Source organism: Peromyscus leucopus, chromosome 8b (genome assembly GCF_004664715.2).
Source record: "Peromyscus leucopus breed LL Stock chromosome 8b, UCI_PerLeu_2.1, whole genome shotgun sequence".
Taxonomy (NCBI): Eukaryota; Metazoa; Chordata; class Mammalia; order Rodentia; family Cricetidae; genus Peromyscus; species Peromyscus leucopus.
In genome coordinates this window covers 50,093,219-50,119,211 of record NC_051086.1, presented here as the reverse complement: position 1 = coordinate 50,119,211, position 25,993 = coordinate 50,093,219, and the positions used below count along the sequence as shown (strand labels likewise).

Below are 25,993 nucleotides of genomic sequence, written 5' to 3'. Positions count from 1 at the left end.
TCCATTTGTGATTGCAGGCCTAATAATACATTACATGCATATTCTATTACATTTTTTTAATTAGGTAAGAAAGAGGAAGTAAGTATCCATATAGTCTTTTGGTGTGGATGTAGGAGGGAAACTGTGAGGTGGGGATATTCACACTTATGGAGGTCAGAGGAATATGCCTGCTTTGTCAATTTCTGCCTTATTCTTTAGAAACAGAGTATCTCACTGAATCTGGAGTAGATTGGGGGCCAGGAAGCCTCTGTGAGCTTCCTGTCTCCGACCCACACAGCACTGAGGTGACAGGCATACACAGGCATGCTTTTTACACGGGTGCCGGGGATTTGAACTTCCACAGCAAGTGCCTTTTCTCCATGAGTCGTCTCCCTTAGCCCTTAGGCAGTCTTTATTTTGCAAGCATGAGTTACCTTTTCTCTCTTCAGGGTGAGATTTTCCTGGTACCGTGGTTGACTCCTGTTGAAACTGGGGAGTTTTCCATCATGCTCTTGGACCCTGGATCTTATTTCAACCTTACGCTAGATCTTTGCAACATTTCTGTTATGAAAGAAGGAGGGTCATGCACTGGCTGCTCCCAGGATGGAGGTACAAGTCCTCATTGCCTTCTGTTGACACAGAGGGTCCACCCGCTTCCTTTGGACATGGGTAGTTTTCATACTGCTGGGGAGAGACTAAAACAATAATCATAATAGTACTCCAACAGGAGGTCAGAAGCTTGTTGCTCTCAGGTGGTGGGCAGGAAGAGTGACAGTGCTGTTGCTAGTGATGTCATGTGACCTGTTGCTAACTAGCCGGGATGAATCCCATCTTCCCCATTGGCCTCCTTTGACAGCACTCCACTGGTATAAAAGTACCTTGTTCTAATCCCAAAAAAGGTGAAATACAGGCTTTGCATTGAACTTTTGCTGGGGATGGGTGGAAGCGTGCTTTTGTTTCATTTGGTTTGTGTAGAACAGTTCTTGGCTAAAAAGGTTTTTGCTTTGCTAGGCTGCTCATTTCTTTGTTCTCTACCTAGAGAAAACGGCTTCTGTTGAGCTTTATTTCCCCCTTTTCTTTCTTTACCTTCTTTTTTCAGTACCCATTGGTTGTCTGCTCCCTTGACACCAAGTCCAGGTGTCTGATGAAATGCAGAAAAGTCGCAGACCTCACCAGTGTACCAGTCCGGGAGCCTAAGGACTTTCATACTCCATCTTCACTCTGCCTGGCAGAGTCTCCTATGATAGTGTGAAGTGAAGTGTCTGGGGGTGTTAGTTGTACTTATTGGGAAAAAAGGTAAAGAAACAAACGATTCCATCTCCTCAGAAGGGAAAGTCTTCCTTACTAAATGTATGAGAGAGAGTTAAAATATCCACTGCTTTTAGGTTCATTTGTAGTCGGTACATGTATAATTTAGCACTGCACACTAGACAGAGAAAATTCTTACTAAACTATTTCATTCCTTCTGTAAGCATTTCTTAAACATTTATTATGGGCCAGACAACGCCTGGCTTACCACATACTCAACAATAAGCCAAATGCATTGTCTGTCATTGTAGAGCTTATATTTTAGCAGGAGACAGATGAGCAATTGATCTTGTAGCACGACAGAAATAAAGCAAATCAAGAAGATAAGAAGTATGGAAGTCAAGGCAGAGGCACCAGATTCTCCTGGAGTTGCAGGCCATTGTGAGCAGGGAACTGAACTCAGGTCCTCTGCATGAGCAGTGCATGCTCTGAGCATCTATCCAGCCCCAGGATCTTCTTAGTTGGTTAGCCAGCTACTTCAGATGAAGTGTCAGTTGTAATGAGAACATTTGTCTACATTGAAATTTCAATGCAGCCTGCTCTTTGCCTGCACCCTGTCTTGGTTCAGGAAGGTGTAGATAGCACTTAATGCCCCAGGGCAATGAACGAAAAGGAGAAGAGGTATTGTGTGAATGGTCTGAGATGATAAGGTGTGGCTTTATTCTAGTAGATACAGAATGGAGGCTGAAACCCACCTAATCCGTGAGGAAAATGAGGAAGAATGTTAACCAGAATAACTGTGATCTCTAATCTTCCTGCTTTTAGGATGGGGCAGAAAAATTGACCTACATATAACAGAACCCACTCTTAACTCTACTTAAGCAATCTCGTAGTTGGGAGACAGAATAATATGGCCTAGTTGCCTAGTGCTGTGGGGGTCAATAGGTTAACTCTATAGAGCTTAATTAAAATTTGATAATAAATGCCTCCTCTATGCAGGATACTTCATTAGTCTTCATCACAGCTGAGGTGAGATATTCCTCATAATTATTTTCTAGCCTTTTAAAATTCTCTGCTGCTGAAGCAAGCTCCTCATTACTAATTAGTTTTCTCAGGCAAGGGAAGACAGTTTCTCAAAGTGGCCTCCTCATTAGAAAGGGATATCTGCCACTAGGAAAAAGAGAAATTGACCTTTACTGCCTCCTTTTTTCAACATCCACCCAATAAAATCAAAATTTGAAGTTACAAGAAAGAATTAATGAAAAAAATCACTCAAACAACAGCTATGATAAAATGTTCTTTTTTTGACATTATAAAATAAATTCCCTTTCTCCTTCCTCCTTAAAATGTATAAGCTACTAAGGAAAGTCAAGTTCTGTAGAAAGGCCACGAGAATTCTTCTAAGTGTTCTAGCCGTTCTTCTTGGAGGGGAAGGGGTTCCAAGGAAAAGGATTTCTCCTGAAATGAAAGAAAATGGATAACCAAAAAGTAACCTGATGTTTTGAACGTCATGACACTGACCTCTTCCATGCTTCCGTACTTCATCTGTGCCAGCATGAGAACCCTGCATTCACTCTGCTTTCTTGTTCATCCAACCACCACTGCCTTGAGTCAGGACCATGCCTCCTGAACAGCCTTCACAGGCTCCCATCTTTCGTAGCCTACTTATTCCTCCCCCTGCACCCTTACCAGAGTTGGCTAACTGTCTTCTTTGTGAAATCAGAGCAGTCTGATGCATGCCCTAGTCCTTCAGTACTATGTGAGGGACCATATATACCCTTCACTGTCAGGCTCTCCCTTCTTGTGTCTGGTTTCATCTGCTGCCTTTTGCTCATGATGTCTGTGGTAAAAATGACTGTGGAATCTCATACTTGCTTTCTCTCACAGTGGCCATCTCCTTTTCCCTATTACCTGTTAACTGGCTGCTCGTCTCTGAGGAAGGAGCTCACAGTCTCCTTTGAGAAGTCTCTCTGGACCCTTAGGTATCACTTTATATCATTGCCATGCATTATCTTTAGTCTTCGGTCAGAGTATGTGCACCCTTCCACATCTGTCTGAGGTCTTTGTCCCCCACCCCCTCAACTGAGTTCCTCAAAGACAGGGATAACATTTCCTTGGTGACCATTTTAGTACCAGACATGTACTCATGTAAAGTTGGATGAGTGCTAGTGATGTCCCTGCACATTGTAGTTACTCAACCAATGTTTAAGAAATGAATTGGTCCCCAAAGCATCATGAATCTTCTAATTAAAAGACAAATGAGCTTTTAGTTTGCAAAATTATCTGCAGATTTTATTTAGTTGATATACAGGATAGTGACAAAGAACGTCACATTTTGTGATTTCTTCTGTCACCTTTCAACAGAAGAATGAATTATTCTTCACTTATGACTTTGGTGTGAACCTCTCGGCTCTTCACCCGCAGCTTGTTGACCTGGGACTCGGCGATGTCAGCCCGCTCCTCGGCTTCCTCCAGCTCGTGCTGGATCTTGCGGAACTTGGCCAGGTTGACATTGGATTGTTCCTCCTGTGAACGGGAAGCGCATTGGAGAGAACAAGATTTGACATTTTCTGCTTGCTAATTGCCTTTGTTGCTAAAAGAAGCTACAGGATTTGCTTCATGAATGAGAAAGTAAAGGGTCCTGTCAATTGGTGGCATTCTTATTTGGGGGCAGAACATCCCACGGATCTGACTACATGAATGAGTGTTCTTGCTCACCCCCTCCTTCAGTCTCTTTCACTTGACTCTTTTCCCTGCAAACTGAGGATGCTATAGTGACTACACAAGGCCAAAGAAGCAGGGATCTGAGTTAATCTTGTTTCTGCAAAACAAACTTCAAAAAGAAGACACAGTAGTGATATTGGGGACAGAGAGCCCCAAGGAAGAGTTCAGAACTTTCAGAATGAGAAAGATAATTTTTTTTGAAGTTCAGAACTGTATTTAATCATAATGTTAAGTAAGGCTTAGAATAATTCAGACCCTCATTTGCATAGTCCCTATGAATGCTGAGAATTTGGAATGTTCTAGATAATAAGTGTGGTGCAGTGGAGAAGCATTTCTGTATTAACTCATTTGAAACGTTGTTTGATGCAGTCTCTGAGAAATCAGATAGAATGTCTAAAGCTCCAATAATTTGTAGCAAAATTTTAGTTTTCCAAGTAAATACTCGTTTTCCCACCTAAGTCTGGGCTCCTGGTTTGATCGTTGCCTTAGAAGAAAGCCCCTTGGATGTGAGGGACTTCAGCGCTTCACAGAACCGGACATGGTTCTGGAGCATCCTTTTTCTGAGAAGATACTCACGGCCTCCTCAGCTTGTCTCTTGTAGGCTTTCACTTTAGTCTGCAGTTTGTCCACCAAGTCCTGCAGCCTGAGCACATTCTTGCGGTCCTCCTCGGTCTGAAAGACACAGCAAGCAGAGGGCATCGTTCACTGACACTACCCTACTCTATTTTCTCAAAGGTTGTAGGCCTGGTGGAGAAGGGCAGGCCAGTCACCTGGTAAGTGAGTTCCTTCACTCTCCTCTCATGCTTGCGAAGACCCTTGACTGCTTCAATGTTGCGCTTCTGTTCATTTTCAACCTCATTTTCGAGCTCCCTCACCTGGAAGAGAAAAGCGCGGTTAACAGTTTGCCTGTGGCTATTCACACATGCAGGCCAGGAGCTGAAGGAACATGGGGACACCCACCCTGGCCTCCAGTTTCTGGATCTGCTTCTTGCCGCCCTTCAGCGCCAGCTGCTCAGCCTCGTCTAGACGGTGTTGCAGGTCCTTCACTGTCTGCTCCATGTTCTTCTTCATCCGCTCCAGGTGAGCGCTGGTGTCCTGCTCCTTCTTCAGCTCCTCTGCCATCATGGCAGCCTGGTGAGTGATAAGACAGAGTTGGTTAAGAGCTGGCAAGGCCCGGCAGGATTCAGATTTGCCATCTGCATCTTGCCCTCTGCTCACATCAGTGATGGCTTTCTTGGCCTTCTCTTCTGCATTGCGGGCTTCCTGGACAATGTCCTCCATCTCTCCCTGGATCTGGGAAATGTCTGTCTCCAGCTTCTTCTTGGTGTTGATGAGGCTGGTGTTCTGTTGCAAATTAAAAAAAAATAAGAAAACTACATTTAATTACATTTATAACTAGTCCATTAAGTTCCAAATTGTTGATAATTAAAAATGTTCAGAATAAAAATAAAAATGTTCAGAAGTTATTTCCAAGCTTGTGGCTTTTTCTACCTATATCCTTGGTCATAAAACATAAATGATTCGATGTAAAATTTAATCTCTAGTGCCAAAGGTATTTACTTGTTATCTGTGGATGCTTGTAAACACAAAGTAAAACCATCCTGCTTTAGAATGCTGTGTACCACACAGCTGATGAAAAATAGTTCATTAATTTTAGCTGTTCATCCTTATTGGTTGGCTCTATGTTATAAGTTCATAAATAGCATCTCTATTAGTACAAACGATTGACCAAGAATGAATCTCCATGTTTTTGGAAAGTTAACAGTATTTGAAATAGTCAATCAATTCTAGATATTCATAATTAGTAAGAAAAGTGTTATATATTAATAAATTTTATTTAAAAATTACATTATTGATTTGAACATTCCCATAATTGCTGATTTTATATATTACAATGTACAAAATATTATGTTACATAGGTTTATTATTTAAAAAGTAGAGGGCATGCAAATTAGCATAAGACAAAAAATAATACATGCTCAGTAACCAGAGACAACCATTAATAACACTTTTGCTTATGCTTTTGAATGTTTCTTGAATACTTTTTTTACAGAAAAAAGCTAGGGGATCCCTCACCTTAATTTGCTTTATTCTTTTACTGTTTTGTGACTGTCTTTCTGAGGCAGTGAATGCTTCATATGATCATTGCGAGGACATACCACCATTTACTCCACAAATGCAGTGCAGAACACAAGCGCACTGATGATGGCTCCGTGGATTTGAACCCAAGAGCTCTTTATGTATCCCGCGAGGTTAATTTTAGGTTCGCACATGATAATAAATATCATGATGACTTGTTATTTTTACATTTTTTTTTGCGTATTTATTTGCTGTGTAGAGTTTCAAAAGACAAGATGGCCACCAGTGTTGTATACATATCTCCTCATAGGTGGTCTTCTGTGCTTCTTTATATAAGTTTTAAACTCCAGATCGTTTCTCGTCCACAACTGCACCAGCCCATAAGTGGACTTGTAAACTGTCCATGTCTCAGTACATATTTAGATCCTTCTGTGCATTTCCCCAAACCCTGGGAAGGTTTCCCTGCCAATATTACTGGACTGGACATTGTTAATATATATAATAGAGTTTTTAATCTGAATCTGTCAAATGTTAATGGACTAGACATCATTAATGTAATTTTTGGCTGTATATATTGTATATACTTATTAGATAGTTTTTCTTGTATTAGTTATAAGCTTTCTTTAATTTTAGACAAAAAAAGAGGAAATGTGGTGGTATTGTGTTCCCTAAAATATTGTGTACCTTAATAAACTTAATAAACCAGTGTGCATCTTATGAACATCCCCTCAGGCAGCCTTTAGCTTCAGGGAGTGCCTTTGATAAGCCTGGTCCTGAACCTCACCTGGGTGTGTAGAAGCTGCACGCGCTCACTGGCATCCAGCAGCTCTTGCTCCGCCACTCTCCTGCTCCTCTCTGTCTGTTCCAGAGATGCCCGCAGCTCCTCGATCTCAGCCTGCATCAGGTTCGCTCTGCGCTCCACCATGGCCAGCTGCTCTTTAAGGTCATCCTGGCCTCGGAGAGCATCATCCAGGTGCAGCTGAGTGTCCTGCACAGAAATCAGAGAAACTCTTACTTGTGTTCCAGTGAACGTGGATTCAAATTTACCATCAGGCTCACACCTGGGTCTTATGAACTCAGAGTCTGATCAAACAGGAGCATCTACAAGTGCCAATAAGGACATAGTCTTGGAACCCTGGTGCAATCCGTCAATGTAAAAGCACATAATGTTTTATTTCAGATCCCAAATCATAAAAACAATCGTGGGTAAATCTATGAAACTCTTTGTCAAGAATCCTTAAAAATCAGCTAACCCGATTATGTTATTTTACATATTTAGGAAGGGAAATCCAGGATCTAGATTTGGTAGGTCACGCCTACAGTCTTCGCACTTGGAAGGCTGAACTCTTGCATCACTCTGTCTTCACTTATTTACCACTCATTTTGTCTGAGATGACAAAGCAAATTCTCTCTTGGACCTTTCAGATGAAACTTAGCTCCCTTTCAAGATACATTAAAAAAAAAATCTTGCTACCACATTCCTTTGACGATTTATGGCCTGTAATTTTCCTAAAATTTTAAGACTTGAGCTCTACAGTAACACATGGCCTGCTGACAGAGCGTGTGTTCACCCCAAGGTACCTTCAGCATTCCTTGTGTGTTTCGGAGGTTCCTGATTGCCTCCGCAGCCTGGCGGTTGGCATGGTTCAACTGGATTTCCATCTCATTGAGGTCTCCCTCCATCTTCTTCTTAATCCTCAGGGCATCATTCCTGCTCCTGATCTCCGCGTCCAGTGTGCTCTGCATGGACTCCACGACTCTGAGGTGGTTTCTCTTCAGCTGATCTATTTCTTCATCTTTTTCAGCAATTTTGCGGTCAATCTCAGATTTCACCTGATTCAACTCAAGCTGGATGCGTAGAATTTTGCCCTCTTCATGTTCAAGAGATGCCTTAATAGAAGCAACATTTTGGTGACCTCATTATGGCAATTTCTCAAGGAGGCATTTAGCCCTCCTCCCCAAACTTTCACATATCTCAGCTTAGATCATTGATTCTGCATTTGCGAGACATTCATGTCAGGTTTTACCTTGATGGCGTGCATTGCCCCCTTAAAGCTTACAAAATGGTAGACCTCAGTTGCCATTCTCTTTTCAGTTTGTTTATAATAGACAGCTGCGCAAAAAACATATGTACCTCTGCTTCCTCTAGGGATGCCTGTAATTCACTCTTTTCCTGATCAATTTGTTTCTTTATTTTCTCCAGTTCATGGATATGCTTCCCTCCCTCTGCGATCTGCTCAGTCAGGTCAGAAATCTCCTCTGTGGAAGAAGAGATGAGAGGAAGTGGTTGGAACGGTGGCAACATGGGAGGGTCCAGCCAGGGCTGAGTAGGATCGAGAAGGTCGGGACTCACGCTGCAGATTCTTGTTTTCTCTCTTCAGAGTCTCGAGTTGATCCAGAGACTCCTCGTAGGCGTTCTTCACCTTGAACAGCTCGGTGCTGAGAGAACGGGACTCCTTCTGGGAGGCTTCAAGCTCAGCCTGAGTTTCCTCATACTTCTGTTTCCATTCTGCTAGAACCTGGAAGGACATCACTAGTTAAACTCTGAACCCGGGTATAATACCTCTTTCTCCCAAGAGGGACACTTCACGGATCACGTGGACTACCTTGTCAAAGTTCCTTTGCTTCTTATCAAGTGCCGCGCAGGCAGCGTTAGACCTCTCCACGTCAATCATGAGGTCCTCCACTTCATTCTGGAGCCGCTGCTTCGTCTTTTCAAGAGAAGCACATTTGGAATTCACGGCTTCTACATGTTCCTCTGCATCCTGCAGACGCTGAGCCAGCTTCTTCCTGAGGAGTTGGTCAGTGTGAGTGACCAAGAGAAGAATCAATTACCACAATGAACTCTGCCTAGCTGCTGATTAGGAAAGTCTATTTTCCCCTGAGATCTTTTATTTCTGTATGCCCACAGGTTTTCCCAGAATTACTTCTTAGAGCCCATTTTATCTCTTTCTGAGTTCTGATTTCCCTGGTGAGTTCTTCTTCATTTCAAATGTTATCAAACATATCTACAAAACCAGAGAGAAGGAGGAAAGAGGAGGACTCTGAAGCTGAGTTAACCCAGACAACTCAATAGAGGATATATTTCCTCAATAATGTTACAATTGAATGGGATCCTAGACATTGTGCAGATGGTCCTCTTAACTGTATAGATATGGAAGTTGTGAAATTATTTGATGATTCATCGTGGCATGAATATTCTTTCCTAGTTTCCCTTCTTTTTGGTTTCTTTCTGTTTAATTCATTGAAACCCATACTTGGCCTCCTCCAGCTCCTCCGTGCGCTGGATGGCGTCCGTCTCATATTTTGTCCTCCACTGGGCCACCTCACTGTTGGCTTTGGACATGGCCCTCTGCAGCTCGGCCTTAGCTTCCTGCTCCTCCTCATACTGTTCCCGCAGCAGGTCACAGTCATGGCGGGCTGACTGCAGGGCGTGAGCCAGTGCATTCTTAGCCTAAGTAACCCAAAATTATATGGTGTGAATTTGTATTCTGATCACTGATAGTCTCTTTGTGAAGTTCAGTAGTGTGTCAGGTTGCCCAGTTTCATGAATGAAAGTATCAGCTGAGGATTCTCACCTTTGACTCCTCTTCTAGCTGCCTCTTTAGTTCCTCAATCTGTTGTGTAAATGCTTGTTTGCCTCGGGAGAGCTGAGACACCATAGCATCTTTCTCATCCAGCTGTCGGGAAAACTCACCTGAGAGAGAAAACATGAATGATTGGATTCTTTTGTCTCGGCAAAGAGTGAAGTGGGATAGCATTGGACCCTCCTATTTCATATAACGCAAACGGTGTCTCCAGAGTGTTAGTGCACTGCTTTCTTTTGGTATTTTAGGATTGAGGTAACAAAACTTCTAAACCCAAGAGATTAATTTCCCCCTGCCCTCAGGGATAGCTTAGAGTCATTGCTTTGTAACGATCTTATACTCTAAAGGTGAAGGAGTAAGAAATCATAAATGTGCACACGCTGGACAAGGTGTGACCCATGCTTCACAGATGGTCCCGACCTTCCATGCTTTGCTGTTCCAAAGGTAGTGATGCTCACGGACTGACCTGACTCTGTGTGCAAGCGTGCCTTCTGGGTCGACAGCTCATTGATCAGGCGCTGCTGTTCCTCTTCCTTCGTCTTCACTTCACTCAGCTGGTCCTCCAGGGTGCGGCACATCTTCTCAAGGTTCCCCTGGGGTGGGAAGTAGAAAATAAGATAAGATGACACATTTCTACTCAGAAGGCTGAGATTTAAAGATCTGTAACTATTTATGACAGGCACAGAGTAGTATTTATGCTGCTGTCGAAGCCTCGCACGGTGCTTGGGAAGCAGTGGAGGAACATAGGTGACTGATTGAATGAATGTGGAATTCTTCTCTTTGGGGAAACATGAGCATCATTTATGGCCCACATCATGGAGAGGGGACTCTACCTTGTCAATGCATTACTACTGTGGTGGCCATAGCAACGAAGTTTAAGATGATTTTAAAAAATAAGATGTGTAAACTTGAGGGATTCTCTTCAATACAGTGATGTCAATCAGAAAATCTCAGATGGCATGCAGTGTGACTAGCTAGAGTCACATACATTATATAGTCACTTTCAAGTATTTCAGATAAATATAAGAAGTTAGGAAAGACCTTGGCTTTGGAGACAGTCTCCATGTTACTAGCGAGGTCATCGATCTCCATCTTCAGCTCGCTCTTCTCCTTCTCCAGCTTCTGCTTGACACGCTGAAGGTTGTCAATCTGCTCCCCAAGTTCAGCCACACTGTCCGCGTGCTTCTTCCGAAGAGCAGCTGCTGTGGCTTCATGCTGCAGGGTGGCCTCCTCCAGGTCCCTGCGCATCTTCTGGAACTCAGCCTCTCTCTTCTTGTTCATCTCGATCTGGGCTGAAGTGGCCCCACCGGCTTCTTCCAGCCTCTCACTGATCTCCTCCAGTTCCCGGGAGAGGTCAGAGCGCTGCTTCTCTGCTTTGGCTCTGGAGGCCCTCTCTGCCTCGATTTCCTCCTCCAGCTCCTCAATTCGGGCCTGGGGGTGGTGGAAAGTACAGACTCAGCTTCTTGGGTCAGTCCTTTTTTTTTTTTTTCCTGATTAGTTAGACTGATGGAAGCCATTTACTTACTTGCAGCTCCTTGATTTTCTTCTGCAGCTGCATGCCAAGGGCCTGCTCATCCTCAATCTTGCTCTGCAGATTGCTCATTTCAAACTCTTTCCTAGTTTAACAGCAACACATTAGCTTATGGTCAATTCTTCCCATAGCCCCATCTATGTATAAGTGAACTTTTTCATACTGACAGCCTTAAAAAAGAGAGCAGTACATGTTTTACAATCCACAATGTGCCATTCGAATTAAATAAAAAAAAATCAAAGTTGTCATTGTTTATCTTATCCCATGTCATGAGGCAATAATTGGGACACATTGTGCTTTATCTGCGCTCACACAGTGAGAAGCCAGAGCTGAATTCCATCACACTTACTTTTTGAGTTTCTCATCAAGTTGCTGTTTGTCATTTTCTATGTCCATTGTGGATTCTTGGGCCAATTTGAGGTCCCCCTCCAGTTTCCTCTTGGCTCTTTCTAAGTCCATCCGAAGCTTCTTTTCCTGTTCCAGTGATCCTTCAAGCTAAATTATAATGGATTTTGTTTAGGTTCTCAAGCGTTGAACCATATGTTGTTAGCCAGAAACTCAAGAAGAAAAAAAAACTTATAAGAGAACAAACAGCATGAAGACTCAAAGCCTGATTTCGAGGCTCATGGATACCACTGATGGCCTCATTTCACCATTGTTTATTTCATTCCTTCTAAGGAAGAAGATATTTTTCATACTCACATCATCCACTTGCTGTTCAAGCTTGGTTTTGGCTTTGGTCAGGGTGTTGACTTTGTCCTCCTCTGCCTGCAGGTCATCCAGGGTCTGCTGGTGGGCCTCTTGGAGGGCCTTCTTCTCCTTGGTCAGCTTGGCAATATTTTCGTCCAGGCCTGCCATCTCCTCTGTGAGGTTTTTCACCTTTAGATTTGAACAGATGGTAGGAAGGCTGATGAAACTGTGCCATCTTGACAAAAATGCATGATAATGCAACGTCTTAGGACAACATCATCCTGACAGCAGTCAGAAACCAAGGTAGGCCATGTGGCTGAATACAATGGGAAATTAAGTTGAAAGCAAACAGATGTCGTGGTTGTGACTTTTTTTTTCACATTCAGTAATTTTTAACATTTAAGGTTCAGCACTAAATGAACACTTGTAAATGCTCCAAAGTGAATAATAATTGTACCTTGTTCTCTGTGGCATGCTTCTCCTTCTCAACCTTGGCTAGTGTCAGCTCAAGGTCGTCAATGTCTTTCTTCAGCTCTGAGCACTCATCCTCCAGCTTCCTCTTCTTGGCCGTCAGCTCAGCGTTGATCTCCTCCTCATCCTCAGCTCTCTCTGTTAGCTCTTTGATTTTGGCCTCCAGCTGGATTTTTGTTTTGATCAGCTGGTCACACCTCTCCTCAGCATCAGCCAAGCCATCTGCTTCCTAAGGGGAGGAATAGTGCATTTTCATTTGTGTGGGCTCTAGCTGCAAACACACACTCGTGTGTTAAAAGTTAGGAATGGATGACCACCACTTGGTTAATGGATAGGCCATTAAATTGCCAACTTTTAAAGAATTAAATGGACAAAATGCAAGTATCTTAATCCTTTGATCAAGTAGAGTAACATTCCCTCTAAATATCCATGTGTGGAAGATAAAATCAGGAAAAGATAGCTTTGTTGCAAAAATATATGATCTACTAGCCCTCACTCCCTTGGAAAAGTAATTTACTAATTCTTGGGTTCAGTTTTTTTTCCACATTCAATTAAGGGCTTAAATTAGCCTTTTTTTCTGCTCTGATAAAAACAATGTACTTTCTAGTTAAATTTCAACAATATTTATGAAAGAGAATATCTAATATAAGAGGGTGCTCCATACAGAAAGAAAAATGCCTAGAGATATTTTCATGACTTTATTCACTAGTGACCAGACTGTGTATAAAGCACATATGAACATAAGCATCATGAATGTGTGTGTAGGAAACACATATGAACATAAGCATATTGGGTGTGTGTGTGTGTGTGTGTGTGTGTGTGTGTGTGTGTGTGTGTGTGTAGGACACACATATGAACTTAAGCATCATGGATGTGTGTTGTGTAGGATGCACATATAAACATGAGCATCATGGATATGCCTGTGTATTATACACACATGAATATAAGCATCATGGGTGTGGCATTGCAGCTGTTGTTTCTTTGGGTCTGAATCTTAGTGTTTTGAAAGGCAGGAAACCACAGCAGATTCCTGCATATAAATCATTTACTCTGAAGCCTGGAATTCCAGTCACATCCTGATTAGGTAATATGAAAGAGCTCTGTGCAATGCATGGCACTCACAGCTTGAACCTGGAGCTGCAGGTCATTTTTTTCTTGCATCAGAGCTACCATCTTTTCTTCTAGCTCTTTCCTTTTTGCCTCTGACTTAGCCAGATCCTCCTTGGCCTTCTCAAAATCTTCCTTCATGTTGGCCATCTCCTTCTCTGTCTCGGCACTCTTCAGGAGAGGCTTGATCTTGAAATACAGCTTCATCCAGGGCCAGTGTTTCACATTCATGAAGGCACGGACGTTGTACTGGATGCAGAAGATGGACTCTCTGCGGGAGGAGAGAAATAGATACAAATGGGCAAAAATGTGTAAAGTGGCCATCATAATTGCACTGAGTTTGGTGACGATGGTGGTGGAAAAGGCAAACACGCTTTGCTCCTCACCTCCTCTCCATCATCTTCTTGAACTCCACCCTCATCAAATACCCTCTGCACATGGCTTGAGTGCGGGTGATGAGCTGAGCCAACTTGTCATCTCGCATCTCCTCTAGAGTTCCCAACAGGCCAGCTTTAAAGAAAACCTTGGCAGAGGACAGTCAGATGTGTTATTTCCACTCAAGCAGAAACTCTAAAAGTGCTAAATTCATGTCAGCGATTTGGACTTGGTGGTACCTTAGTGTGACCAAATTTGTACTGGGTGTGGTCGATGTCAATAGAACCCAGGAGCTTCTCAGAGGCCTTCTTGCTGTCAATGAATTGACCTTCTGGGATAGCACTTGCATTCAGAACTTTGTATCTGTCGAAATGAAAAGCATATTTAAAACATGATTTTTTTTTCTTCATCGAGAAATAAAAGTTAGAACAGTAATAGCTACTATTGAAAAAAAATGGATCAAACAATGGCAAACCAAATGGCAATTAAAATTTAACACTGCTCTACATAAAACATTGGAAGATGTGAGACAAACCTCTGCTTGAAGTCTGCATAGAGGATCCTGCTGGGGAAGCCCTTCCGGCAGATGCGGATGCCTTCCAGCACCCCGTTACACCTCAGCTGGTGCAGGACCAGTTCGTGCTCCATGGCACCTGGAAAGGGGAACACATCTTATAGCCATCTAAAGAGAAGCCACACTGAGGTTGCTCTGCGCATGAGAAGTGTCTTACCAGGAGTCTTAGTCTCATTGGGAATGAGGCAGCGGACAAAGTGGGGGTGGGTGCTCTTCAAGTTGGTCATCAGCTTATTTAAATTCTCCTATAAAACCGTATGGAGAGATTTAGAATAACGTGTGACTGTATCTTTCCTCTCTCACATTCTAACAAACTGTCTCAAACCATGATGACCAAGAGAAATCCTAGGTCTGGAAGGTGGGTTTCTAGAACATTCCTGATCATACAAAAGTAGTCCATTTCAGTTTGTTTTTCTCAAACCATGCCCATCAGAAAAGTTTTGTCTTGAGACTTTGATCATATGGAATTGATGTCATTGAACACAGTAGGTGATTTTTAAAGAGGGCTTGATTTTATGTAAAAATCTCTCTTCTACCAGATCTCTTGTATTTGAAGCTTGGGGAAATACCTCATTTATAATAATAGGCTTTGCTGTAAAAGAGATGTAGTATGCCTTCTATTTGTTAAAATTTCCTGAAGCATTTTTCAGATTTAAAAAAAAAATACTACTTTTTTCACATTTACCATAAGCATCCTTTAAAACCTCTCATTAAGGAGAGTTTAATTGTCTTCTAAGTGTAGGATTATATATACTGTACCCTGAAGAGAGCTGACACCGTCTGGAAAGATGAACCCTTCTTCTTGCCACCTTTCTTTCCACCACCGCCACCCTCTGAAAAACAGAAAGGAAAAAGGGAGAGGGGATGATTAGCTGCAGCCTTTGAGTCTTCTTGTGTGCACCAGCATCAGGATGGTCTCGTTTCCTCAAGAGCCTGTGGCACTCCTTCCCTTTCTTCCTTCCATAGCTCATCTATCTCAATTCTAGATGAAGATACAGTAGTCACTGCATGGTTATAGATGCCCAGGGAGGAGCAAAGAAGTGTGCAGAAGCTGGAAGATATGGGTGGGTGATAGAACTCCCTGACTCCATCCAGATCAGCAGTGTCTGCTTCCTGCAGATTCCACCCAGAAGACAGAGGAGTAAGGTCCTGCCAGTGCACACATCCCCTAGAACAGGCGGAGTTGCATGCTTGTTTCTAGGTAGTTGAGCTTGGCTCATCAGCAAGGACTCGGAATATCTATTTCCCTATGTCCCCGTGTTGTTACTTGTACATCTGGACTTCAGATACTTAGGAAGGAAATACAATCTCATTCAGTTACCCTAGTGCTGTGGCCCTAGCGAAGGGTTTTCTTATCTCTGAGACCCTTGATGGAAGCAGTATTATTGATGTGGAAAAGTGGCTGGTACAATCATCAGCATATCACTGAACCTTCTAAATTTACTTTTCCATTGATAAACAAGGCTATGGACTGGACGATTCCTGATGCTTGTGTACCACAGTTGTTAATACATTTTCTTTCATTTCATTCACATTATCCTGAACTCTCACAGTAGATTTTGCAACACTTACATCGGTACTTTTCAATTTCTTAATACTTTGACCCTTTAATACAGTTCCTTGTGTTTTGTTGACTCCCAACCATAAAATAATTTTCGTTGCTACTTCATAGCTGAATATTTTCTACTTTTATACATGATGGTCTTAAGTGACCCATGTGAAATGTTCATTTAAGCCCCCCCATAACCCCCCCCAGCCAAGGGGTTTTAACCCATGGGGTGAGAACCACTGATCTTTATTGTCTCTGACAGATGGTATATTTCTATGGTGTGATTCTTAGAACAAATTGATACCATCAAAAATTACCTGCTTCAGCAGCCTGTCCCCCAGAAAATAGGAAAGCCAGAGTCTTCAAGCCAGATTTCTGGTACAGCCCCACCACGGTCTCATTCAGGGGGTCCTTGTTCTTGTCCAGCCAGCCAATAATGTTGTAGTCCACAGTGCCTGCATAATGCACCAGCGAGAAGTGGGCCTCAGCCTTGCCTTTGGCAGGCTTGGGCTTCTGGAAGTTGTTGGACTTTCCAAGATGCTGTTCATAGAGCTTGTTCTTGAAGGAGGTGTCTGTTGCCTTGGGGAACATGCACTCCTCTTCCAGGATGGAGAAGATGCCCATTGGCTAAGTATTAAAAAAGGGAGAAGATAGTGATGAGTCCTTTAGAAAACTGTGCCCAAGTAGTTTGTGTGATTAGTGCAAACCTGAAAAGAAGGCATTCCGAAAGAAGTATTAAACAGATGAGAGCCTACATTAGTACTCCCCTCTTCTGACAAAATACAGCAGTCATCATCTGAAGACTCCATAGGGTATATGTTGCTGAAAGACTTAGTTTAAAAGTTCATCTGTACCATCTGGCAAATGTTGTGTTCAGTGAGTAAAATTAAATTCTAAAATTACCACCTCAAAGCTCGATTTTTACCCTATGACTATATATACTCATATATGCTCTGAATACTTCTTTCTCACAGTGTAACATCCTTCACCACAACTCTAGACATGGAAAAGATGTGAAAAGGAGAGACTATATTCCTATGACCAAAAATGAAACTTCATCAAGAGGAAAGCGCATCTCCTGTTGTCTCATGAAACTCTTTGTACTTTCAGCCCTGCTTCCCCACCCCCATCTCTATGGAGTTAAGCACTGATAATCCATTGGTTTTGCTCATGAAGCAGTTTGACTTTTCTGAGACAAATTTGATATGAAAGATTGAAAGCAAATTCAGCTTGGTGATTATACAAATTCACAAATTCATGCTCAAAAGTCATTTTGATAATCCAGAAGTTGAAATATTAGTGAAGGAAATAAATACTTTTTCTAGGGACTATATAGTTTTGATAAACAGTGGAACTATTACATCACCAAAATAACATATTCTGTTCTTTTTTTCATATTTTTGTGAATTTTGATCTGAGTATTTCAAATTTTACCAGCTGGCAATTGCATTTTATTTCTACTTTATCATTGCTTCAGGAGATTTCACATAGGTTCTTTCTTTTTTTTTCTTTTCTTCTTCTTCTTTTTTTTTTTTTTTTTTTTTTTTTTTTTGAGATGGAGTTACTCTGTGTAGCTTTGCGCCTTTCCTGGAACTCACTCTGTAGCCCAAGCTGGCCTCAAACTCACAGAGATCTGCCTGCCTCTGCCTCCCGAGTGCTAGGATTAAAGGCGTGCACCACCACCACCACCACCACCTGGCTCTAGGTTCTTTCTTGGTACCATGACAAGATCCAAGTGTGTGTGAGAGAAAGAGAGGAGACAGACAGACAGAGAGAGAGAGAGAGAGAGAGAGAGAGAGAGAGAGAGAGAGAATATGCACATGCTTGTACATGTGTGGAGGCCAGAAAAGAATGTAGGATCCCTTGGTGGTAGGGTTACAGATGTTTGTGAGCCACTTGATGTAGGTGCTGGGATCAAAACTCCAGACTTCATGATAAAGCAACAAGCACTCTTAACCACTGAGCCATCTCTCCAGTCACAAGATCCCAACAGTTTTGAATGTTTAAATTGCTTAATGATTTCTATCTAAATATGATACATCTGTTGCTCTAACCTAATTAGATTGATTTCCTTAATTACTAATTCCCTTAATTACTAAGGGGGAATTCAGAACTCATTCCCAGGGTAAGGTCAAATAGAAGCTTAGGTATTTACTTGGTAGTAATCATGAGAAGGAATGAACTGATGAATTCGACAATTATCTGTCCAATCTTGAGCATCATACTTTGCACTGCCTTGTTATACAGTACACAAGAGAGGATGCATATGCAATGTACTATCATAGCCACGCCAGGATTAATTGACTATTCAAAGGACTAGCTGTACTTTCATCTCTTTCTTCCATTCCAATGAAATCACATAGGAATAAAAATGAGGAAGAAAGAAGCCCATGCTACACGCCTTTAATCCTAGCACTCAGAAGACAGACCAAGGAGGAGAATCTCTGTCAGTTCAAGGTTGGCCTAATTTTACATAGTGAGTTCCAAAGCCAGCAAGGGTTACATTGTGATACCATATGTCTTTAAAAAACTGAGAAAGCATAAAATTATAAGAGTTGAAAATGTGAATCAGCTGGGCAGTGATGGCGCATGCCTTTAATCCCAGCATTCAGAAGGTAGAGGTAGGCAGATCTTTGTGAGTTAGATACCAGCCTGGTCTATAGACTGAGTTCTAGGACAGCCAGGGGTACACAGAGAAATCCTGTATTGAAAAACCAGAGGGGGGGGGGGGGGGGGAGAGAGAGAGAGAGGATGTGACTCTGTGTGTTTTGTATGTGTATGTGTTATAGCTATTTTCTAGCAACTACTTCTTTATTCCTTAGTAACAGATGACCTATGATATACCTGAGAACTAATCAGAGCACACAAGCATGTCATGAGATATCACTGATTACTCTTTGAGAACTGTGGTTGTAAGTAAACATAGGAAGAGGGACAAGTTGTTCCTGTTTTAAAGTTTGAAAAGTCACACACACCTTCTCAATGAGCTCAATGCAGGCAGCCAGGTCCATCCCAAAGTCAATGAACTCCCAATCAATGCCTTCCTTCTTGTACTCCTCCTGCTCCAGCACGAACATGTGGTGGTTGAAAAACTGTTGCAGTTTCTCGTTGGTGAAGTTGATACACAGCTGCTCCAAGGTGTTGAACTATGGGAAGAAATAAACATAGGAAATTGGTCATAAATTCCGTATTTGTTTCTATAACACAGTTAATATATTTTCTTCGAATTTTGAGATATTTTGGGTTATTATATTGAAGATTTAGATCTTCAGATCATCTATTAAAGGGTGTTATAATTCTAAATCAGGAGTTAAATCTTCAAATGTTTTCCAAGGAACTACATGAAATCTTACAGATTGGGCAAAATGCTGTTAAATAGGAGTTCTTTGAAATAGTAATTGAGGGTGACCTAAGCATGCATTTCTATCCTCATGTTCTTGAATCCAAGATCAGTTTTGAACAAGCTTTCATGGCCAACCTTTGAGACTCTAGTCCTGAAAACGTAGCATTTTGTATTTTGGGAAGAGTATTTCCAGGGCTCCAACAAGATCAGTCAAGTGACTGCCAATGTGCGTTTGCTAATCAGTTCATTACTCACATCAAAAATCTCAAAGCCAGCGATATCCAAGACACCGATGAAGTATTGCCTGGGCTGCTTGGTGTCCAGCTGCTGGTTGATGCGGGTGACCATCCACAGGAACATCTTCTCATATATGGCCTTGGCCAGGGCGCCGACGGAGTTGTACACCTTCAGGGAAAGTGTTGGTTTAGTTGTTTGAGTTGGATACAGTGATGACCTTTTGAGTCTTCAAGTGAATCAGCGGGCTGAAGTCACACATACCTGCTGCACTGTCTGGCCTTTGGTGACATACTCATTGCCGACCTTGACCCTGGGGTAGCAGAGGGCTTTGAGCAGGTCAGCAGAGTTCAGACTTGTCAGATAGGCCGCCTTGTCAGCAACTTCGAGAAAGAAGCAAGAACCAGCAGTGACTTACACAACTTCATTGCAAATGATGCTTCTGGTGGCAATGGTTTTACACAAACAGGTACAACTGTTGTGAGTTCTCTCAACTTGTTTATGTTTGAAAAGCACTGCCACTCTTCACACTTGTCCTTAGAATGATAAGTTGGAGCTTGGTGGAGCCCATGCTCTGTGTGATACTTAAAATACAGGAAACTTACACCACAGATGATAATTTGAGAAACCCTAACCCAGTGGTAGAAAGGGAATTCTGAATTATTCACCAGAATAAAATGTGCTTTCATCAAGAAGCAAGTATTTTCTTATAAAATGTGAATGAAGAATGAAGATGTAGTGCAGGACAAGGCCCTGGGTTCAGTCCTAGCACCATAACACACACACACACACACACACACACACACACACACACACACACACACACACACACCATGAGAAAAACAGAACAGTGAAATGGGCAAAAATAATAAAGCTCCTATAAATTTGCTCAATTATGTAAAATATCAGTGTATCAACGTGTTATCTCCTCTCCCTGAAGCTTCTGTCTTTCATTAGAAAGACAATACAAATAGGTCCCCACCTCTGCACAGGCTCATGTCAACAGTTTCCTCAGGTGGAAGGTGACAACAGGGGTCTTACCTTCCGTGCCATCTGGCTCAGCTTGCTCTTCCCTTTGCTTTTGCTTGAATTTCATATTCCCATAATGCATCACAGCGCCTGTGAGCTTATAAATAGCCACCTTTTCATCTGCACTGAATCCCAGGATGTCCACAGCAGTCTGTTGAAAGAATTGAATTAGTAACAATTATCACAGTGGCCAGCTTACTCCAGACGGTAGGGGTCTGGCTCCCTGCTTCTCAACCACACTCTGTCATATATCTGACTAATGTCTTGATGGCTTAGGAGTTAGGTTTTTCCCCTCTGGTCCACACAGAAACATCATTGCAGGAGTATGGACACTAAGGACAGCATGTGAGTTATCCACACACTTTCTTGTCTCTAGACTCCCAGATTATTTCTTCTCTTCCTATGTTGTCCTAACTTAATGCACAGCTCCAGATTACCCTCCCAACTCAGATGACATGGACAGTCCAGTGGGAAGACTTATAAGAGCAGCAATGGCTCCCATTGTTTCTCTGATATCAGGTCACAGCTTGGCTGGCCTTGGGGTGCCTGGGCATGAACTTTACTGACCATTCACTAGTCATTCAGGGAAGAGACATTTATGAAGATAAATTTCCTATTTTGTTGAAATGCTTTCTGACCCCCTCATTGGATTTTGGTTACTTTCTTAGTTACCCATGGTAAACATTGACATGGCTTATGGAAGAGACCAAGCATCAGTGTAGACACACGAAAGTGTGTCTCTCCTAAGACTTCCTCCTTTCTTCTGGTCCTAGCTCATTGGGGCTACCCAGTCCTGGAACTACATTATTAATAAGGTCCTCGAATGAGGTTGCTACATTTTTTCAAAACCTTCCAGACTAGACAATGGGATGTGTCTCAATTCCAGGTTGTTTTTGGAATATGAGCATAACAATATGTTGCAGTGAATAGAATCTATATCTATAAGACAAGGGCATACACATAGGTTATTAACATTTTTTAAGCACCCTTCAACTCTGTCTTGGTGGGACTGAGTTATCAGTGTTGAAAATATTAAAGTTAAGAATAATTAAAGATTATGCAGAAATTCAAATTTATGTATTTATATACCAAATTTATGTATAACGAAAACAAGCTCAAAATATGATCATCTTTAAAGAAAAGAGGTGGAGAAGGGAAGAGTCCATAACTTCAGAAATAAGAATGAAAGTTCATGGAATATCCAAAAGAGTGATTTTGGAGGTAGACAATTCATTTTTCCTAATGATTAATAAGGGCAGGGCTATCCCATTACTGTAGACATTTATTCACAACAAAGTTTTCCTTTATATCTAACTATAAAGAACTTGAAAATTTCATGTTCTGTTATAGAAAAGTGGGAAAGTATCATAGCTTTTCTAAGATTCCTGGATACAGGGGCTGACATAAAGTAAAAAAGAAATCATATAGGGGTGCAAGTATTGAGGGAAAAGTGACCAACACCATAAAGAGATCCAGCCCAGTGAGGGATGCCAGGTACCCGCCATTTATTGCAGATATTGGAAATGTAAACACATGTGTAGGACGGCATTCCAATATTCTGTGATTTCCCCCCAGGTGTAAGAAAGCCTGAGAGATAGCATTGTCTGACCCACTCTGTGCCAGTCCATTCTCCTCTGAAGCGAGGGGAGTGTTGTGTACCGAAAAGGGCCTTGCTAGCTCCCGCCTCTTCCCTATTACTTACATCTGTGGCCATCAGCTCTTCCTGGTCATCGATGCTGGGCACCGTGATTTCACCTTGACTGACATAAGTGAAGTCGTACGGGTTGGTGGTGATCAGAAGCATCTCTGGACACGCGGAAAAGAGCAGACAGAGTTACTTTGGTCATCACCACATTTCAGAGGGACAGCGTAGGCAGGATGTTGTCTTGCTTGGTGGCAACAAGCCAAGATGCTCCTTACCAATAAGTTCTGGTTTCTTGTTGGACATGATTTGATAGAAGATGTGGTAACTTCTTTCAGCCTTGAGCTGGAAGGTGACTCGAGACTTCTCTAGCAGATCTGGAAAGGCATATTAAGCACATTTTTTTAATAAAAAAGGCCAAAGGTAGAAGATTAAGCTTTGAAATTCACACAACAGAAATAAGAGCAAGGTTTTTCCAATCTGTGTGCCCCCAAAGAAAAGATGCTCAGTCACCAGTGTTTATTAACTCACAGGTTTCAATATCTGCAGAAGCCAGTTTGCCTGTGGCACCGAAATGGATCCGGATGAATTTACCCTTAAACAGGCAAAGGAGGGTTGATTAAAAGCTAGAAACCATTTCATTAACCATGGACCAAATAAGTGGAAAATATATTAATACAGTGTATTTGGAAGTGTGGAGGTCGTTCTCACATGAGCAGGGTGACCAAGGGACTCACAAAGCGAGAGGAGTTGTCGTTCCTCACGGTCTTGGCGTTGCCAAAGGCCTCCAGCAGGGGGTTGGCACTGATGATTTGATCTTCAAGGGTCCCCTTAAGACAAATGGAAAAGTAAGATAAAACTTGGATTATCTGAGTTGTACATACTAAAACAATTTCCTATCTGTCCTTCTCTTTCCTTTGGTCACATCCTGTAGCTAGGCAAGGCCTTAGAAAGAGGAAGGGAACCCACATGGTCGAGTGGGACATGCCTGTGACATGGCTTGATTTCGGTGCCTCTCTGGGGCCCCACTGTTCGCTTCTGAGAAACGGCTGTGGGAACTCAGGCCTAGAACTTGCTAACATATTACCTTGTTCATCTCCTCCTCACAAAGCCCTTCCGAGGTCTATTTTCTAAACTCCAGCATTGTGGGCGTCTGGTTGCTATGGTTTTGTCACACTTGAAAAAGCCTGGTTTCCCCCATCCTCCCTCAGATGGTCATGCCCACCTGCATTTTGCCAGAAGGTGCCTCCTCCTTTTTCTTGTCCCCAGTGACGGCAATTGTGGCAAAGTACTGGATGACACGTTTCGTGTTCACAGTCTTCCCGGCCCCGGATTCTCCGCTATGAGGACCAAATGAGAAATCAGAATGTAAGGCAGGAGGCACTGGCCTAGCAATCAAAATTCAGCACAAAGAAAGATACGGTATCTACATACGTAATCAGGATGGACTGGTTCTCACGATCTGTGAAGGGAAAGCACAGACAACGGCAAATAAACAAAAGCTCAGACACTACCAAATCTGTGCTCTTCTTTTCACAAGTCTTAAGAACTAAGTGTAAAAGGTGTGCTAATTATCGCACTTGTGTCCCGCTGGTGTTATCACTCATGTGAAGGATTATGGACTATGGAATGCACAAGTTTGCTCTTTTACCAATGAGAGTCAGTCAAGAAGCGGGTGGCTTCACAGTTTCATGTCCCCTTCATTCACCTGGTTCACAGTTCAAAATCCTGTCATGTTGTAAATGTTCAGGCTGCATTTCCTCTAGCGCTTGTGAAATTTCAAAGCTCACTTTTTTAATGAGATGATACAGTAGGTGTAATTAAGACGCAGAGTTGATACCTAGCTTTGATTAACTTTGAAATGGAATTAGCATCAACAAATTTAGATTTCTAGCATAGATAAATGAGCAAATTTCCCTATGCTTTTGGAATTGATGCATCATAGTCTAAATCAAATTTTCTACTTTTATCATTGCGATTATCACATGTATGCAAAACATTTCATTCCCAAGGTGCTGGCCATATGTTGCCTCTGCTATGACTCTTCAAGTGTTTTCTAGAACTTGTTGAGGCTGTGATTATGGATACACTCACCTGTCAGCATGAACTGGTAGGCGTTGTCAGAGATGGAGAAGATGTGGGGCGGGGCCTCCTGTCGCTTTTTGCCTCGGTAGGCCGCCACCACCTCAGGGTTGTACACCGGCAGCCACTTGTAGGGGTTGACGGTGACACAGAAGAGGCCCGAGTAAGTCTGTGGGCAAAGACAAAATTGCTCAATTTGCAACCACGTCATTACTCCAGCTAAGAAATAATGCTGGGTGAGCAAGGGGAGAGGAACTAAGAAACTGCTGGTCCTCAGAAGGTTTCATTCATTGGCTCTTTCCCTCGGCTGGCCCATGCGGCACCAACGCTCTGGATAGCCAGCTAACGCAGTTAACCAGAGAGCGCTCTCTGCACAGGCATCTTCGAAGACACCATAGTTTACAGTCCTGACATAATGAGGCATTTCAACAGCAGAAAGTACACGGATTTGATGACGTACGACAGGGGGCCACTCACATAGATCATCCAGGCTGCATAACGCTCTTTGAGGTTGTACAGCACTGCGGGCTCGTGCAGGTGGGTCATCATGGCCATGTCCTCGATCTTGTCGTACTTGGGAGGGTTCATGGAGAAGACTTGATCTTCCTTGACTGTGACAGTCTGTTAAGAATGGAAGGATCCAGTTAATACCAACTAAGAAGCAGAAAAAGATCGTCTGTGCTTCCCCACCTTTCACCCTCTCGGTTTGACTTACAGCTCCACCTTCGGTCTTGGCCGTCACCTTCCCCCCTTCCCTGCTCTGCACCGTGGCTTTCACATAGGACTCCTTAGGGTCCACCACGAACACGGACGACTTGGCATCAAAAGGCTTGTTCTGAGCCTCGATCCTCTCCTTTTCAGACTTTCGGAGGTAAGGAGCAGCCTCCCGAAAACGGCCATCTCGGCGTCGGAACTCATGGCTGCGGGCTATGGGCGGCAGCTCAGGGCCAGGTGCACCTAGGGGAAGAAATGGACATGAATGACCACCCTGGCCCGTGGGTTTCACTTTAACAGGCTTTGTTTAATCACTCTCCTCTTCCTCCTGTGGACTGTGCCGGGCAGCTAAGCGAAGACAAGGGTACCTAACAGCCCTGTGTGGGCCATTTAATTTTCCTGACGTTAAGCTTTTGTTCTTCCTTCCCTATTGTAAACCACAGTCGAGAGATGTGGAGGGATGGATACCCATCCAACTGCACTTGTCAGGCTACAAGAGTGTTGAGAATCTTTGTTTCTGTGCTTTTCGGTTTTTGTTTGTTTGTTTGTTTGTTTTTTACCCCATTTCCTTTCCCTACCCATCTGTCCTATGTGTTTGTTTGTTTGTTTGACATTGTGGTGATACAAAGAAATGGAAAATAGTTTTTCTAACCTTATCGTGTTAATGAATCTTTTTTTAAAAACCCAAATATTGCCGAGTGCGGAGGCACACACCTTTAATCCCAGCACTTGGGAGGCAGAGGCAGACAAAGCTCTTTGATATCAGCCTGGTCTACATAGTTCCAGGACAGCCAGAGCTACATAATAGATTCTGTCTCAAAAAAATTTTTTTTAGCTATTTTCCTCTATCTATCACAAACTATGTGTAAAAAAAAAAAAACTGAGTGTAAAAATTATTGTTTGTATGTAAGAAGAAAATCTAAACTCAGGTTGAATATTTAATACATATAAACTCCTAGTTAACTGGCAACTATTAGGTAAGTAAAGGAAAAAATAAACATGATGGATATTAATAAAATATTAGCACAAGGAAAG

General features: G+C 42.5%; 1 protein-coding gene across 1 annotated transcript; it reads right to left on the bottom strand.

Annotated features, from left to right (window-relative positions):
• Positions 1 to 3,491: 3,491 nt before the first annotated feature.
• On the bottom strand, positions 3,492 to 25,162 carry Myh4 (myosin heavy chain 4). Its single transcript, XM_028869378.2, is given in 39 exon segments — positions 3,492 to 3,753; positions 4,528 to 4,623; positions 4,722 to 4,826; positions 4,912 to 5,082; positions 5,170 to 5,295; positions 6,815 to 7,018; positions 7,612 to 7,920; positions 8,165 to 8,289; positions 8,384 to 8,549; positions 8,637 to 8,820; positions 9,288 to 9,484; positions 9,609 to 9,727; positions 10,084 to 10,210; positions 10,659 to 11,048; positions 11,143 to 11,233; positions 11,498 to 11,643; positions 11,851 to 12,027; positions 12,296 to 12,538; positions 13,432 to 13,687; positions 13,803 to 13,939; positions 14,031 to 14,154; positions 14,327 to 14,444; positions 14,523 to 14,610; positions 15,125 to 15,198; positions 16,232 to 16,541; positions 18,890 to 19,060; positions 19,513 to 19,662; positions 19,756 to 19,874; positions 20,533 to 20,671; positions 22,223 to 22,326; positions 22,441 to 22,539; positions 22,694 to 22,757; positions 22,900 to 22,992; positions 23,388 to 23,502; positions 23,597 to 23,624; positions 24,257 to 24,413; positions 24,722 to 24,865; positions 24,960 to 25,129; positions 25,132 to 25,162. Coding segments are annotated over 39 exon segments (5,820 nt in total). The 3' UTR covers positions 3,492 to 3,600.
• Positions 25,163 to 25,993: the final 831 nt, after the last annotated feature.